The 17699-nt window shown below is 42.7% G+C and overlaps 1 protein-coding gene across 1 annotated transcript in view; it reads right to left on the reverse strand.

Annotated features, from left to right (window-relative positions):
• The window catches only part of LOC139691221 (afadin-like), a gene marked incomplete at its 3' end in the record, with an annotated part of 215571 nt that overhangs the window by 133205 nt on the left and 64667 nt on the right, over positions 1 to 17699 (reverse strand). Inside the window, exon 6 of the mRNA XM_071588967.1 lies at positions 16744 to 16873. Within this exon, the coding sequence (XP_071445068.1) occupies positions 16744 to 16873 (130 nt within the window). The remainder of the gene's footprint in view (positions 1 to 16743; positions 16874 to 17699) is intronic.

Raw genomic sequence — 17699 nt, forward strand, 5'->3', positions numbered from 1 at the left:
CTGAGGACGAGTCACGTCACGGAAATCTGTTCAACTGAATCCCTCCTCGCCGTCGCCTGGGCAACATTGTGGAGAAACCATCATTCGTCTTTGGCCGGCAACAGAATAACGTTAACTTTATGTTAAGATGAAATATTTTACGATTTCAAGCACTATTATTAAGTAATCTACCGGTTAGGGTAGGTTTTGGATGGACACAACTACCAAATAAATATATTGTTTCTCCTAACAATACACAACCCAACTTCCTAATCTATGGCAAGCCTTTCTTAATCTCTGTGTTCTTCCTTCCTCCATTCATCCCGTCAAACATCCCTATCCTGTTCCTTAACTTTCCTCGTTTGCCTAACATTCTCCCCTCTATGACATTCTTCAACATCCTATTGCCGATCAATACGCCCCTCATCCATGTTTCCTGCCTCATTATGGTTTCTCCCAAAAAAACCCTCTCCTCGCCCACCATACCAAGCACTTCCTCATTCGTTTTCCTTTCCTTCTAATTCACCTTCTCCACACCCACATTTCAAAAGCCTCCAATCTACGTCAATCCTCCTGCTTCAATGACCACGTTTCCGCAACGTATATAACTACGCTCCATATCAAAGTTTTTACGAGTATTTTCTTAATATCCTTACTCAACGTCCCTGTCATCAACTCCCTCCTCCTGATGAAAGCCTCTTTGTCTAGCGTAATTATTCTCCTTATATCCCTATTACTTTGACCGTGTTGGTCCAAAACACTACCGAGATACGTTAACTGTTCTACCTGCTCTAGTTTTTGCCCTCTTATTTTCATGTATAGCTTAGCCTTTTGCTTTCTAGAAAATCACATAACCTTTGTTATATTAATATTGATTCTCATCCCATACCTGTCGCACTGAATTTCCAATTCACTCAGCATTCCTTGCAACGCCTTGGCTGACTGACAAACTAAAGCTCGATCATCAGCGAACCTAATAGTTTTACGAATTCCCCGCCCACTTTCATTCCTACCTCCAGTTCTTCCCATGGCTCTTTAATCATTTCCTCTGCATACAGGTTGAACAGCAGCGGTGATAATGGGCAACCCTGCCTTACACCTCTTCCTAACACTTCCCATCCGGACTCCCCGTTTCCCACCCGCACCTGAGCAGTCTGAGACATGTAAAGGTGGCGGATTAGCCTCCTTTCCCTCCTATCTATTCCTATTTTCTTCAATATAATCATTAGTTTTTCCCAATTCACTTCACTTTTCCCAATTCAAACGCTTTTTTTAAAATCTACGAAACAGGCAAATACGTCCTGGTAGTATTAATTTCAAGTATATTTTCGTCATTTTCGTAGCACATATTTAGAATCATGAATAATGGACTCGCATTTCGCGAACGCGAGTGGGTTCGGATAATGATTTCGGAGTGATGACGTACGAGGGGTAATCTTGGATTTTTATGTGACTAAAAAATAATTACGATAGGAAGTTATTTGTAAGACCTTAGTACATAGGCTCCGTACAGGGTGTTTGTTACATTTTGCCAGTGATTTATTGACCTTTTGAAGGCCGTTATTGTTTTTAAAAAATACGAGAGAACTCCTAAAGCGACGCGGACAACGGTACAGGAACACGATAAACAACCCGCTGGATAATGAAAATTCACCCCTCTCCAAGAAATACGTACGTTGGTGATCCCATGCGATTTCTCGCCCATTTCATGGATAGCCCCATTTATAGCAGTACACTTTAAGACCAAAAAGGATTCTGGAGAGAAACGGAATGTTGTGAGGTTCCTTAAAAATGTGTGACGCAAAAAATATTGAGCGCGGGCATGCTTCACGATCGCGGCGGAAAGGGGGCCGAGGACTTGGAGGAGTGGCGCACACATTGATTTAAAAAAGATAAAAGAAAGAGGTTCGCCCTCGGTCAGTTTGAAGGGCGTCAAGGAGGAGGGCTCCCCCGGTGAAAGCGATGGTGACTGACTCCACACCCACGACTGCCCTCCACTCTTAACAACCTTCAGCCGAGACAGGCGACGCCTAAGAAATATGCATTGACGCGGGAGGCGCCACGCGTGTCCTGGGAGCGCGCATTGAACCTGCTGCTACCCTGTGCGTGCCAGGGCTTCAAATCAGCGGACACGCAATACACTGCAACATGTGGGGTGATACATTTGCAATGTTTTAGAGAACAATGGGCTTCGTTTGCGAAGATCAGCAAGAAGAGGATAATTTTACGACATGCGTAATAAATAAGAACGCACAGCAAACAATAGTAAATAAACGTTTTGTGTCGTTGGTTAGGCTTCATTTATAGAATATGCTGCAAGTATATGGGATACTCAAGAAGTTGGATTGATTGCCGAATTGGATCGCGTTCATCGTAGAGGAGCTAGATTTGTTAAATTGTTGTTATGATAAATGTATTGGCATATCCAAAATATTAGAGCCGCTAGGCTGGAAATCATATGAGCGAAATCTCTTGCATTAATTGTAAGGTCTCTTTAGCAGTGGTGTTGAAAATGTATTATTAACTTCATCGTACTACGGTAGGAGAGATCAGGCCAATAAAATGAGAGAGATCAAGTGTAGAACGCATAATAGATTTAAGATGTGATTTTTTCCACGAACGATAGGGGATCATAATAACATTGTTCGACCGCGGAAGTGTCATGTTCCGGTCAAAATTAGTCTGGTGTGTATTCACCGCCTGCCGCAAACCCTGGCGGTGGCTTGCAGGGTATATATAAATAAATAAATAATATACTTAAATACGAATTCCAGAAGTTGGGAGAGGTGTGAAGCCTGTTCTCCTAAAGGAGAGGAGAGTGGTTTCGGGGCTTCTGCAGTGTGTTCAGGAGAACGGAGAGGGTCGATCAATCGGCGGGTGGAGGGCGCTTTATAGAAGTGTTAGAGAGGAAGTGAGATGTGGGGCAGGGGATCGGGAACGGAGCAGGGTGAAGGGTCTTGTGGAGGAACGATTGCAGATATCCCAACCAAAGGTAACGAAAAAACTCGGATGTACAAGTTTGCGCCGCCCTGACGAGTAAAGAAGTCGGCCATAGTTGAAACGTGATTGGTGTGGGAAAGGGGGGGTGGGGGTCTTGAAAGGGCGTATCCCCCGGGGATGGGATTGTCCTGCATAATGGAGAAGAGGCATTTAGATAACTGTTATCACCCACTGTACGCCCTCCGGGGAAGAAAAGGGGGCAGCAATTCATAAGATTTGGGAAACGTACGACAATCGAAGCACAAGGAACCATCGAAATTTACTGTTCTTAAGATTAAGCGTCGACAACTTTTTTCTCCGTTTTCCAGTCGCTTTGGGGTGTGCCAGTGAAATCAAAGCAACATTCGCTATCAAATGATGTCATGGGGAAGTTAGGTTTAAAACTACTTACGAGGAGGAGATGTCATGGATGAAGGAAGTTCGGGGACGTCATTTGTTTATTTACATTTGTTTCGTCCGTGGATACGAAGAAAAGTATGATGACCTTAAATGTTACTTTGAGGAATGAAGTAATGTATTTTTAAAAGTGAATGTAAAAAAAGTGTGACGAATAATTGCGACGATTTGATACCGTAAGCTTTTGACGTAATAACAAATCGGCGAAGTTAACCTTTAATGTCACCAGAATAGTGAACGATGACGATGATAATGGCCACGCAAAGGCAATTAGGAATGGAGAAAAATGTTGAAAGCCATGGTGACAAAAGTGACACTTCCGATTCCCGGTTGGGGCCAACCGGCGCAGAACAACCCCTCACCCCCGTCACAAGGAGCCGGTCCTCCAGAGTATTCAACTGCTGCAATACTTTGCGTCGCTCATTTTCTTTGCCGAATGATGACGTTCTCCCTTGATGTTTTCGCTCAACCGTCGCTATTGCGATGCATAATACGCACCCTCCATTTATCGCACGTCCTTAGGGCAAGTAATCGATTCATATGATTCCGCGTGCATTCCAAAAAACCGTGGCCATCACCTTGCACTCCAATTTAACCGTCTTTGCCATCTTCGGAACCGGATTACCTTTAGAAACTCACTATTTCGACTGCTCCCATGTCACTATAGAGTAGAATGGCATCCATGTTTTGTCCACAGTCAAAACTCGTCGGGATAGCCACAGAAAAGCGCCAAGCCAGCCTCCAAATCGACCTCGACATTGCTTTTATTCTCCACTGGGAGCGGCACCCGTCTTGACGATAATATTCCCCTTACCCACTTTGACGTGCGTATATTGTTATGGGCCAATGGGTTAACTTATTTCGGAATTCGGAATTGGATATTGCGCAGCGTAGTGGAGCTAGATTTGTTAAACGTTGTTATGCTAAAGTGAGTAGCGTATCCAAAATATTAGAGCAGTTAGGTTGGGAATCGAGGAGCCATGGAGTGAAAGTTAAATTACAGATCATAGCTGTTACGTAAATCGAAAGAATATCTCTTCAGCAGTGATGTCGAAAATGTTAATTTGTACCGTCCTAATTTGGTTGGAGAGATAGTGCCAATAATATTAAGGTGCTTATTTGCAGAACAGATAGATTGAAGATGCCATTTTTTCCCACCAACGATAAGGGATCAGAATAACGTTATCCGACCGCGCTAAGAGGGAAAAATATTTTGTGCCAAAAGTAGTGCGAAATGTAATCACTCCCTTCCACACACCCCAGCGGTGGATGGCAGGGTACCACGTATGGTATGGCATGCAGTAGGGTTTGCTCAATCCCAAGCATTTCATTTAGCAATTCCTTCTTCTCAGAGGAATGCGAAGGTGAGTGCAAATCAGGGAGAGCGCGCCTCTTTCACTCGCTGCGCATCGCCGCCATTTTGCCACATTTTGGCGCCCATAATCCTTCACCCGCCGCGAACAATGGTGAGAAGTAACACGCTTCCGCTTCTGTCGACGAGCGGCGTTATTCCGGCTCCGTCCGCCATTGGGCGCGCTTACTATGTCGCCCTACCCTTTCCGAGGGTCGCGAATCATCTCCGGTGGCGTCTGAAGTTATCACGATCAACATTTTTTCATTTTCTGTGTTTGCGTTGTATCAAAAATTTAAGTGATACTTAATATGTTGCATGCCTGGTGTGGAAATACCTCCCGCCGCACACCCCTTAGTCGTGCCTCGAGGGTAACACGCGACGGCGGTTTCGAAAGACGAAGGCCACAAGGCGCGGGCCATCGATCCCCTTCGAAGGAGAGTGGCGCCCTTCGAGCGTGTGTTGTTTCAATTCGTCTCCTTGGCGACGGTGTAAATTGTGGCCCCGCCTGCGTGTGTCCCTGTATGAGACACTCTCTCGAAGCTAAAGTTGTTCTCAGGATCATAAACAAAAGGATAGAGATTAGGGCAAATGATTACTTAGGGGATGATCAGTTTGGGTTTAGGAAGGAGAGAGGTACCCGTGATGCCATTGCAGTAATGAGATTATTAATCGAGAGGAATATAGAACACAACATGGAGGTCCATTGTTGAAATAGAAAGAAAGACTCGTACTTTTCCACAGATTTTATTATAGTGCCGTATAATAAAATCTGTGGAAAAGTACGAGTCTTTCTTTCTATTTCAACAATGGATATCAATTACTTCCACGAAGTGAAGCCTGAAACAATAGAATACAACATGGAGGTGTTTGCCTGTTCCTTAGATTTCGAAAAAGCGTTTTATAGAGTGAATTGGTAAATACTAATCAGTATATTGCATAAAACAGGAATAGATTGGAGGGAAAGGAGGCTAATCCGCAACCTGTACATGTCTCAGACTACTTAGGTGCGGGTGGGAAACGGGGAGTCCGGATGGGCAGTGTTAGGAAGAGGTGTAAGGCAGGGTTGCCCATTATCACCGCTGCTATTCAACCTGTATGCAGAGGAAATGATTAAAGAGGCATGGGAAGAACTGGAGGTAGAAATGAAAGTGGGCGGGGAATCCGTAAAATCAGTTAGGTTTGTTGATGACCAAGCTTTAGTTTGTCAGTCAGCCAAGGCGTTGCAAGCTTTGCTGAGTGAAATGGAAATTCAGTGCGACAGGTTTGGGATGAGAATCGATATTAATAAAACAAAGGTTATGCGATTTTCTAGAAAGAAAAAGGGCAAGCTTAACATTAAAATAGGAGGGCAAAAACTAGAGCAGGTAGAACAGTTTACGTATCTCGGTAGTATTTTGGACCAACACGGTCAAAGTAGTAGGGACGTAAGGAGAAGAATTGCGCTAGGCAAAGAGGCTTTCACGAGGAGGAGGGAGTTGATGACGGGGACTTTGAGTAAGGATGTTAAGAAAAGACTCGTAAAAACTTTGATATGGAGCGTAGGTATGTACGGCGCGGAAACGTGGTCATTGAAGCAGGAGGATAGACGTAGACTGGAGGCTTTTGAAATGTGGGTGTGGAGAAGAATGGAGAAGGTGAAATGGACAGAGAAGAAAACAAATGAGGAAGTACGATACTTGGTATGGTGGGCGAAGAGAGGAGTTTGTTGGGAGAAATGCAATGGAAGCAGGAAAAGTTGATGAAGGGGGTATTGGCCGGCAGTGGGATATGGAAGACTGTAATTGAGGGGAGAATGTTAGGCAAACGAGGAAAGGGAAGGAACAGGATAGGGATGTTGGACGGGATGAAGGGAGGAAGAAAGTACTCAGAGCTGAAGAGGGACCTGATGTAGAGTGGGATGTTGTGTTTTGCTAGGGGTCACAAATTATTTAATTAGTAATTATGTTCATCCGAAAACCTACCTTAACCGGTAGATTACCTAATAATAATAATGTGCACCAATCGATCATTAGATGGGACATTGAAATCTCCGCCGATTATAACGTCGCGATCATTGTGTTGGGCTTGAGAAACTTAGGATGTGCTGATCCAGTTCTAGTATTGAATTATTGTTGTCGTTCGGCGTACTGTAAAATGCGTATTCAAAGATTCTTTTGAATTTAGGCTTTTTAATTGAGCACCGAATGTTTTCTAAACCGTTAAATCCTAAAGGGAACAATGTCAATGCATAGTAAATATTCACCTTGGCCGGGGTTCGAACCCGGTTCCCTCCGATGCCCAGCCGAGTGCGAGAAGCCAGTTAAGCTACCGAGGCGCCCTCTTAGTACTCCAAAGAAATTTTTGTGGGTTTTAAAAGAACAAGATGTCGTGACGAAATACCGTGCATAGAATGTCTCAGGAATTCGCAGTCGTGCGCGTTGCGCCACTCGGCCGTACATGGAGGGGATCCGGGTTCGAATCCCGATCAAGGGGAATGGTTTTTGAGCTTAGTTGCGTTGTAATCCACGTTGAACGGATGGCTCCGTTAAGAGTTACCGTCGCAGCATCTCCCGAAGTTCTTCGAGTTCGGTAAATCCTATTCGAGGAGATCTTTGGAGTTGGTCCCCTTTTGTCAATTCTCGGAATCACTTTAAGGGAGATTTAAGCAAGGGTCCTGCTGGTCCATTCCAGCTGATTGATAAATACGTGAGTGGAAGTAACATTCCCCCTCCAAACGCATGCGGAGGTTTGAGGTCGTTACATTCATCCAGTGTATATCGAGAAGAGGAAGTATGGAGACGTGTTCCAGTGCTATGTCAAAGCGAGTTAAACAGCGTGCTGTTATCGAACTTTTGCCTTCACCTCATCGTCCGAGTGACCGATGTATTGGGCGAGTTTGAAGGAATGTTTTCTGGTGTGGCGTAGCCATGAGGGGATCGGGTCAAATGTTATTCATGTTAATGTATGTGACGGGGGATAGGATAGGTGTAAAAGTGATACGGGCAGTAAGTAAGTGGAAGAGAAAATAAAGGTAACACAGTGGTGAAAGGCGGGATAGAGCACACAGATAAAGGTGGTTGCGACTTACAGTACAGGAACCGAAGAGGCAGCACGTTGACAGAAGACGACGAAGGATGATTGCAATACGCACAATATATATAACACCTTTTGAAAGTCTCCTCCCCTTCAACGGCCAGTCAATTGCCCCTCCAAACCCGTCCCTTCTGAATTCTCTCCCCACCTTCCCCTTCCATCCATCGCTCCAGCCCTTGTATTCCCTTCAGTTCTGCCCCTCACTTCCTTGATAAAGGTGGCCACGACCGCCGAAAATTCGAAAAATAGTGAGTCTCTTTTTTGTGTGTTTTTGTCTGTGTCCACTTGTGCTAAGTGTTATACATTATAATTCACGTCTGTGAGACTTTCGGAATGCTTGCACAAAAAATTACAATGAAGAAGAAAGAAAGAATATTTTTGAGAAGTCTTGGGGTTTGGCAGATTTTGACAAATAAAATGTATTACTTCACGAAGCTGTCGAGCGCAAAATTGTGGAACGAAGACGTCCAACAAACGGAAAAGGTTCACCAAGAAATTTTAGTTCTAGATATTTGTTACGTTCTAAAAATGGAAAAATTCCCGTCTGTAAAAAATTCTTTTTGGATACTTTTAAAGTAAGCGAAGGATGCTTAAAACAAGTACTAAACTCTGGAAATGTGGGCAATGATATACGTGGGAGAATGGTTGGATCATCAAGACAATTATCTGAAGAAGCGAAAAAGCACGTTCAAAACCACATTAAAAGTTTCCCTAATTTTGAATCCCATTATACCAGATCTCATAATCCTAATGGAAGATATCTACATCCAGATCTAACTATCAAGAAAATGTTTCAATTTATACGAGCTCCACTGCGAGGAAAATGGAATAGAAGCCGTTGATTGAGTGGACTTATAGGAAAATATTTCAAAAAGATTTTGATTTACATTTCCACCAACCGCGCAAAGATACATGCCAAAAATGCGACTTATTAACCATTAAAATTAAAGCATCGAACAATGATGAAGAAAAGAATAAACTCACCGAAGAACACGATGTCTATTTAAGACAAGCAGAATCAGCTAGAAATTCAGTAAAACAAGCTCAGGAGCAAGTATCACGTAATTCGGATTATTATTTTGCTTTCTCGTTCGACTTGCAAAAAGCATTACCGCATACCTCAGTTGCATATCACAAACGCAATATATGAATTCTAAATTTTGGTATACACAATTTTCATAACGATAATGTTTGCATGTACGTTTGGGATGAAACTATTGCATCTAGAGGTGCTCAAGAAGTTGTTTCATGCATCTTAAAACATATTAAAAATTTAAGAAGTGAAAGACACATTATAGCTTACCGTGACATGTGCACCGGGCAAAATAAAAACATTTAAGTAGCTTTAATGCGGTTACACATTGTCCAAACTTTGGATAACAACGTGGAAATCATAGATCATAAATTTTTAATATCAGGACATTCGTTTTAACCAAATGATAGAGATTTTGGCGCGGTAGAAATGGCATTAAAAAAATAATTTACAGTTCGTTCCCCAAGATTGTTACAAGATAATTAAAAAGTGTCAGAAGGGTAATAATTTTATTGTAAATGAAATGAGGCAGGAAGATTTTGTATCAACAAAATTATTAGAAGACGCAATTTTTAAAAGGGAACAGAATTCTGATGGAAAATCAGTAAACTGTTTAATAATATGTTGGATGCGTTTTGTCAGAAATGAACCATATAAAATTTTCTATAAGACACCAATGAATGAGAATGAAAATTTTAAAATCCTGAATTTATTACCACGTCGGGGTAGACCAAGAAAGTTCGAAAATATTGTGTTGACACCATTGTATAAAGAGCTGGACTACTGACCGGAGGGGCCTGGGTTCGATTACCGGGCAAGCCACTCTGGGCACCTGCAGCTTCACCCAAGCTATGTGATTTTTACGGCACCAGATCTTCCTGGGGAAACCATCACCGGCACAGGGAAAGGAGCTGGCCCCCCTACCCTAATGTGCAAGTTTCACATGCTGTCGGGCTTAGTACTGGAAGAACTCTGCCATTACCTACCAAACCCACCTTTGGGTTGATTACGTTGGGACGGCGGGATGAAGGGAGGAAGAAAGTACTCAGAGCTGAAGAGGGACCTGATGTAGAGTAGCATGTTGTGTTTGTCTAGGGCCACAAATTATTTAATTAGTAATTACGTCCATCCAAAAATCTACCTTAACCGGTAGATTACCAAATAATAATAAATAATTATATATTTATATATATATTTTTTTTAAGGTAATCTACCGGTTAAGGTAGGTTTTTCGATGGACACAACTACCAAACAAATATTTTGTGACTACTAACAAAACACAACCCTAAATTCTACTCTACACCAGGTCCCTCTTCATCTCTGAGTACTTTCTTCCGCCCTTCATCCCTATCCTGTTCCTTCCCTTTCCTCTTTTGCCCAACATTCTACCCTCTATCACAGTCTTCAACATCCCACTGCCGGTCAACACCCCCTTCATCCACTTTTCCTGCCTCCATAGGATTGCTCCCAACAAACCCCTCTCTTCGCCCACCATACCAAGTACTTCCTCATTTGTTTTCTTCTCTGTCCATTTCACCTTCTCCATTCTTCTCCACACCCACATTTCAAAAGCCTCCAGTCTACGTCTATCCTCCTGCTTCAATGACCACGTTTCCGCGCCGTACATACCTACGCTCCATATCAAAGTTTTTACGAGTCTTTTCTTAACATCCTTACTCAAAGTCCCCGTCATCAACTCCCTCCTCCTCGTGAAAGCCTCTTTGCCTAGCGCAATTCTTCTCCTTACGTCCCTACTACTTTGACCGTGTTGGTCCAAAACACTACCGGGATACGTAAACTGTTCTACCTGCTCTAGTTTTTGCCCTCCTATTTTAATGTTAAGCTTGCCCTTTTTCTTTCTAGAAAATCGCATTACCTTTGTTTTATTAATGTTGATTCTCATCCCATACCTGTCGCACTGAATTTCCAATTCACTCAGCAATGCTTGCAGCCCCTTGGCTGACTGACAAACTAAAGCTTGGTCATCAGCAAACCTAACTGATTTTACGAATTCCCCGCCCACTTTCATTCCTACCTCTAGTTCTTCCCATGCCTCTTTGATCATTTCCTCTGCATACAGGTTGAACAGCAACGGTGATAATGGGCAACCCTGCCTTACACCCCTTCCTAACACTGCCCATCCTGACTCCCCGTTTCCCACCCGCACCTGAGCAGTCTGAGACATGTACAGGTTGCGGATTAGCCTCCTTTCCCTCCAATCTATTCCTATTTTCTGCAGAATACTCATTAGTTTTTCCCAATTCACTCTATCAAACGCTTTTTCGAAATCTACGAAACAGGCAAATACCTCCTGGTTGTGTTCTATATTCCTCTCGATTAATAATCTCATTACTGCAATGGCATCACGCGTACCTCTCCCCTTCCTAAACCCAAACTGATCATCCCCTAAGTAATCATTTGCCCTAATCTCTATCCTTTTGTTTATGATCCTGAGAACAACTTTAGCTGCGTGGGATATCAAACTAATTGTCCTATAGTCCTCACATGACGTGGCCTTTACCTTTTTCGGAATCGGAACTAAAACTGCTCTCACAAAGTCTTCCGGCCAGATTCCCTCCTCATAAATGCTACGGATCAGCCCATATAGCCTCTTCCTCCCACATTTTCCTAAGCATTTTAAAATTTATATATATATATATGTATATCTATTTTTTTAAAGGATATCAGAAATGAAAATCCGTAATAGGCCATACGATGTTTATATCTACTGCCTGCCTTCCACAGCTAGGCAAATAATAATACTCGACATTATGAAGAGACGAAAGGAAGTACCAATGAAGCAATCTGGAGCATCTATTGCCAAATTACATTATAAAAGAATCCACTGGAAGAATGGTGACTGCAAAATTAATAATCATACGATCGCAAAATTAAAACGACGATAAATCTGTGAGGAATATTTCTGTTAAATATTTGCAGTATGAATATGTTGATCTGTTCACGGCCTGTCGATCGGGGTTACCAGTGATTTTTGTTGTTTTTTTCACACTTAATCCTAGGGAACGTACAACCGCCAGCACGACACTATTTGCTTCAGTTCAGGTGCAGTCAGGGATGGGAATTATGCGGTGGCTAGCGTTCTGTCTCCCCAACCTGAGGGCCACGTCTCGAATCTTGTTGACAGCAATTTTTTTCAGTAGTATTCCAATTTCTACTTAAGGAGCTTCATGGAACGTACGCCATCTATCTGATGGGACATTAATCTATGTGTGACCCCTTGGCGCCTTTCGCTTATCGTAGGCTAAAGCCGACGCAGTGTTCCCTTCCACCCTTTCTACTTTCCCATTCATCCCTAATGGCGCAAACAACTTCAGTTGTCCGTCAACTCCCTTGCTCCAAGGGACTTTGCTCCTAGAGCAACAAAAATTGTTTATTATTATTATTAAATGCACTCTTCACCCTCTTGTCTATTCGTTGCATGCAGCTGACTATTGTATCTGTTCGGGTGAGATGATGGAAGCTTCATATGGGCAGTAAAAAAATGGGACTTCAGAGGTTTTCCATGGTGTTTCAGACATAATAATCCAGAACCCACCCTGAGGGCCCGGGTTCGAATCCCGGCGGCGTTGAACCTTTTTTCAGTGGTATTGGGATCCCTAATATGATGGTGCTTTGGTGCGAGCACTTTGAGTGAGTACGCCGTCCGTAGGATGGGACGTTAAGCTGCGGACCCCTTAGCGCCTTTCGACATGAGTAGACTAATGCCGACCCTGGGCATTAACTGTCCATCCCTAATGGCGCAAATGACCTCAGATGTTGGTCGCCTCCTATTAAAAACTATTACTACTACTATAATACTCAAGGAACTTTCATGCACAACTATTCCGAATTCCAAATTATCATACACACGCACTCGAATGACTTGGGTTTGGGGTAAACTACCACAACCTACCACAAATAAACGCACCACAACAAATCGACGTTTACAATTTCCCGTATTAATCGAATTTTTCGCTTCACACACATTCGAATTGCGGCGTTGCGAAGTCCTAGCAGTCACGATTCCAGCGAAGCGTGATTTGAAGGCGGGTCTATCGGATCCACGCTGGAAGTGTTCGTTATAGGTAGGGGGGGGAAGGGCGTGGGGCACAACACATGAATTGCCCTCCCCAAGGTCAGTCCGAACCGCGTCCCCGACCTCTGGCTCCATCCTCGGGAGTGGGGTAAACTATTTCCTCCGAAGTAGGTGAAAGTGTTTCCCTTTTCGGCCGATAGGTTGCAGTAACGTTCGAAATGCAAACAAACAGAGGCGACCTTGAGTGAGCCAGGGCAACGAACTCGAAAAAGGAAGCGGCATGATGGAGGGAGGGAAAGGTAAGAGGGAGTCGAATGAAGAGTCTACAGGGAGGGAGGAATGGAGGGTCAAGAGAGTAGGGAGGGCGGTAGGGAGACAGCGTTTCGGAGGGAAGAGGTGCGTGAGGCAGGCGCATCGCTTGGCCTTTCCCTCGGCCAGACGGGGCGAGTTGCAGTGGTGCATCTGAGGGGGGCTCCTGCGCATTTCTACTCGCGCGCCGCCGACACTAGCTTTGCTGCCCCCCGCTGTCCTTAATAATTCCCGACCTTTCGCGAGATAAATAAAAACATATTGTTCGTTACGCCCAAAGATTAAAAATGCTCCGAAATGTTGGCCGCAAATCAGTATCCCAATGAAGATATACGCCCGTATTCAGAAACTAATCGTCTGCATTCAGGAATAATCAGGTGCAGCCACCCTACAGGAATACTTGCGTTGCCTCTCCTAGTAATCCGTATCCTGACAACACTACCACCGGAGTTAATAATGGTAACTAAGTGTGTAATAATCTATTTTCATTTTGCGTATGAATATCTGGGACGTTCGATTTAATACGGGAACTGGCCTGACTACGTGGGGCAATTGAAATACCATTTAGGCTGGCGTGATGCCTGCCAAAAACGTTTTCTATGCGAACTTCATTTTGTAAATAAATGAAGCTGATATCAAGGCCTATTTTATATCAAAGAAGACCGATACCGGGAGAACGGCCGTCTAGAGAAGCCCATTGAAGAAAGTTTAAATTTCGTGGTCAAGTGATTCAAGTTAGCTATGAACCTAAGGACGTCCGTGTTTGCATTTTGTTTTGCTGTTACCTTCAAACAGGTGTAGCAATATTTCAAGCAAGGAATATTGTATCAGGATATTATTCATATCTCAGCTGCTTCAAAATAAATAGCAGTATTCTTGAACTTTAAATTCCTTAGCACACTGCAATAGAAATCGCCTAAGGGGAACATGACTACAATGAAAGGTAAAGAGAGAAAATAACAAACATCTGGCAATAACTCTTCAAAAAATAAGAACAGACGCTGGTGCCCACAGAATGGTAACATCGCAGTGCTGTCGGAATTTGGGAGGAAGAGAGTCCAGGATTTTGTTTCCAACACTATTTTGGACATGTGGTGCAGGGGTGGACCACTCCCTCCGCAGAGTTACGTCAACGATGGAAACCTAGCTTTCCCAAATCTGTATTTTTCTTGCTGTCCTTTTTTCCATGACTTATTCAGCACACGTGAGTGTGTACCATTTAGCCACGTGAATACATTAAGCCTCCCAAAAGAGCTTAAACACCGAGTTTCCACACTCGTAGCTCATTAATATGGTTTCTACTTCGCTGGATCAAAAGCAAATGAAGAAATTAATATTTCAGTATACTGAGTCTGAAAACTTAGTGCCCTTATCCCATTTACTCCATTGCAGCTCCTGAAAATGATGGCGTACCTTAGACAACTTATTTACCATGATATAGTATCACATTCATTCATTTAATTCTGAGTCCTTCATTTACACATGGGCTATATTGAAGGTGGTGAAATCTTTTTTGCTGACAGTTGCAAATATATTAGTTGATACAAACATATCTGTGTATCTGCATATCTGTGTATATATCTGTGTATATTAGGTTGTGGAATCAGACTGCAAACTTTAACGGTGTACATCCTGTGTTTCATTCATTACAATTTTTAATAGACTGACTTAATTTAGCCGATTGGATCACTAAACGTGGCACTGAGTATTTTGTACTTTAAAGTACACTGCAAGCCACCGCTAGGGTGTATGGTATGGGGCGAATACACACCAGACTAATTTTGACCCGAATGTGACCATACCGCACTCCGACAATGTTATTCTGATCCCTTATCGTTCGTGGACAAAATGATATCTTGAATCCATGCTCTACACTTAATCTCACTAATTTAATTGCATGATTTTGCCTACCGATGGGGATAATAATGCATTTTCAACATCACTGCTAAAGAGACATTGTTGTGCCATCTAGTGTCATCGTGTTATCCATTGTAAATTTACTGAGAATTAACTTTTTGACTGCTGAGGGGGTGATCTCAAAAAGTTATTCCACGGATTCTCAGTATTTTGGCGATTACTATTTTTCTTGAAATTTGACTCTATAGCACGCATTTTAGGCCATCATAGTCCCCATCTTTAAACAAGTAAAATTTTTTTTCGTAATTCATATTCCGGATCCTATATTGGAAAAAGCTTAGCCTTTACCTCTCTGTGATCACTATTTTCTATATTTTTTTACATTTTTGGGTATGTTTGTTACTAGCAAATCAAGAATATTATCGCCCCTAGTTGACTAACTGGCAAGTTTAACGTAAGGAGTTCAACGTAAAAGAATTGAAGAGAGCCTGGCTGGTATCTTGGTCTTTATCCCTGGGTTTAAAATTACACTCGTATGTGTCCCAATCAATAGATGGGACATTGAAATCTCCACCGATTACAGGGTACAGGTATAACGCCACAACCAATTTGTCGGGGTAAGAAACCTTTGATTTGCTGATCTAATTCTAGGATTGAATTATCTTTGTCGTTGGGTGGCATGTAAAATGCGAATACATACATTCTTTTGGATTGAGGACTTTTATTTGAGCACCAAACGCTTTCCAAACCATTACCTGGAATTACCTTAACCCTGCTGACGCAAAACGTTTAAACTCCAATAAAGATACCGCCCCCGATTTTATTTGTTCAGTCATTTCTGTAAATGGAAAAGGATTTTGGGAATTTTTCACCGTCGCTAATATCAGTGGATAACCAGCTTTTTCCCAATAATTGTATCTGCGCCTGTGCTTTGAATATGGGGATGATATTCTGCTGCTTTTTTTTTAAACTTCGGCAATTTACTACCGATACAGATGCGTATAGATAATTTTCCTATCAATATTGAATCCCTAATAAAATTTTCCATCCGATGCTCTCCGATTCGGGTTGAATGAACTTGAGTGCGTATTTTTTAGCACTGAGCCTTAATTCATTTAAAGCTAAATATCTTGGCCGAGAAGACTTGAGAGACCCACTGTATTTGACCTTAACTTCAATTTAAAAGAGCCCTTCAGTGCTCTAAAATCCTACCCGCTCCATACCTGGCGGCCCCAGATGTGTAGTGAGCACCAGAATGGTCCAGAGGGTCGTTCCCACGCGATTGGACAGACACGGCTGCCATGTCCAAGCCAACTGGAAATATTCAGCATACAACAGTTATGAATTAAAGCTGAGTGCTTCCAATGTGTCACCAACCAGTTTTGCCATACGTGATGGAACATTTTCATGAAGATAAAATGTCCACGTGTTGCCTCTTTTGGTATTCTGGTCTTTTATGCACATGTACATAGTTCAATGGCAAAATTTATCGAAATAAGAGTTCGATTCATTACAACATCCACCGTATTCACCAGATTTGCCCCCCCCCCCCCCCCCCCCCGAGACCTTATTTATTTCCAAAACTGAAAAACAGGCTTAAGGGGGTAGACGCTTCAGTTTGATTGAGAAATGCCTATATTGAGGCTCTTCCAAAATCCTGACGTTTGGATGGTTTTAAAAAGTAGGTGAGAGGTGATGCCGCCTTACCTCTGGAGGATGGGTGGTTCATGAGGATGGCCAGGGGGCATTCGTCATCGTCCAGGATGTACTCCCTGTTGGTGCCGCCGTGGTACTCCTTGCTGCCCTCCGCTCCACCATCCGGCCCCAGCACATTCACCTGAGGACAGAGGGCATCGCCAGCTAACTTGAGTGACATAAAGCAAGGCAACTCAACCGAAAATGCACCACAGCACCTCTAAACGGCTACATAGTATTTCCAAACTGATCCATTTTTAAGATCCAAGGGCAATTGGTGCATTTGCCAGTCCGATTTTTAAACGTCTCAAGCTCACACAATTATATTTGCTGATGACAAGGATGGGCCCTGTACTAATGGGTGGCCACAATAGCAGAGAAAACTGCGTGCCTTTCCCCACAATCACGGCACTGTTGGGCACAAATTATCTCCTCCAATCACACACTCCAATTTGAAAATCGACGTAGCAATGTTGATCAACATAAGAGTATTGAAAATGATGTTTCCGAAAAGTACTGGAAAAAATTGCCGTGCAAATAAAAGAAAATTTCATTGAATGGACGCAGCATGGGAGACTTGAACCAGCACCATACTCGTCTATTTCCTTTCCTCATCTCGATGTACAAATGGAAATCACAGTTCCACTTTTCCCACAATCACTTCTGAACCGAATAATGAAAAAGCATTCTCGGGAGTAGAAAAAAATCACCTTTCATTAGATAGAGGATTTCTGACGTACCATGACACAGGCTTTACAAGTTGGTCGGGAAATTAAAAAAAAACTTAAATGTTTTGTATCAGGAAAATATTTCATAATTAAGGCAAACACCAAAAGAGAGACAGCTTCTAATCATCATCTTTATCGCTAATCACTCAAGGGTTAACCATATACTTTTTCTAGAGACCAATGAAAGAACTTGAAAGGGCAAGTGTTTTTGTTTTAAGCAGTTGATCTGTGTTCAATGAC

Source organism: Hetaerina americana, unplaced genomic scaffold (assembly GCF_022747635.1).
Source record: "Hetaerina americana unplaced genomic scaffold, ioHetAmer1.1.p SCAF_306, whole genome shotgun sequence".
Taxonomy (NCBI): domain Eukaryota; kingdom Metazoa; phylum Arthropoda; class Insecta; order Odonata; family Calopterygidae; genus Hetaerina; species Hetaerina americana.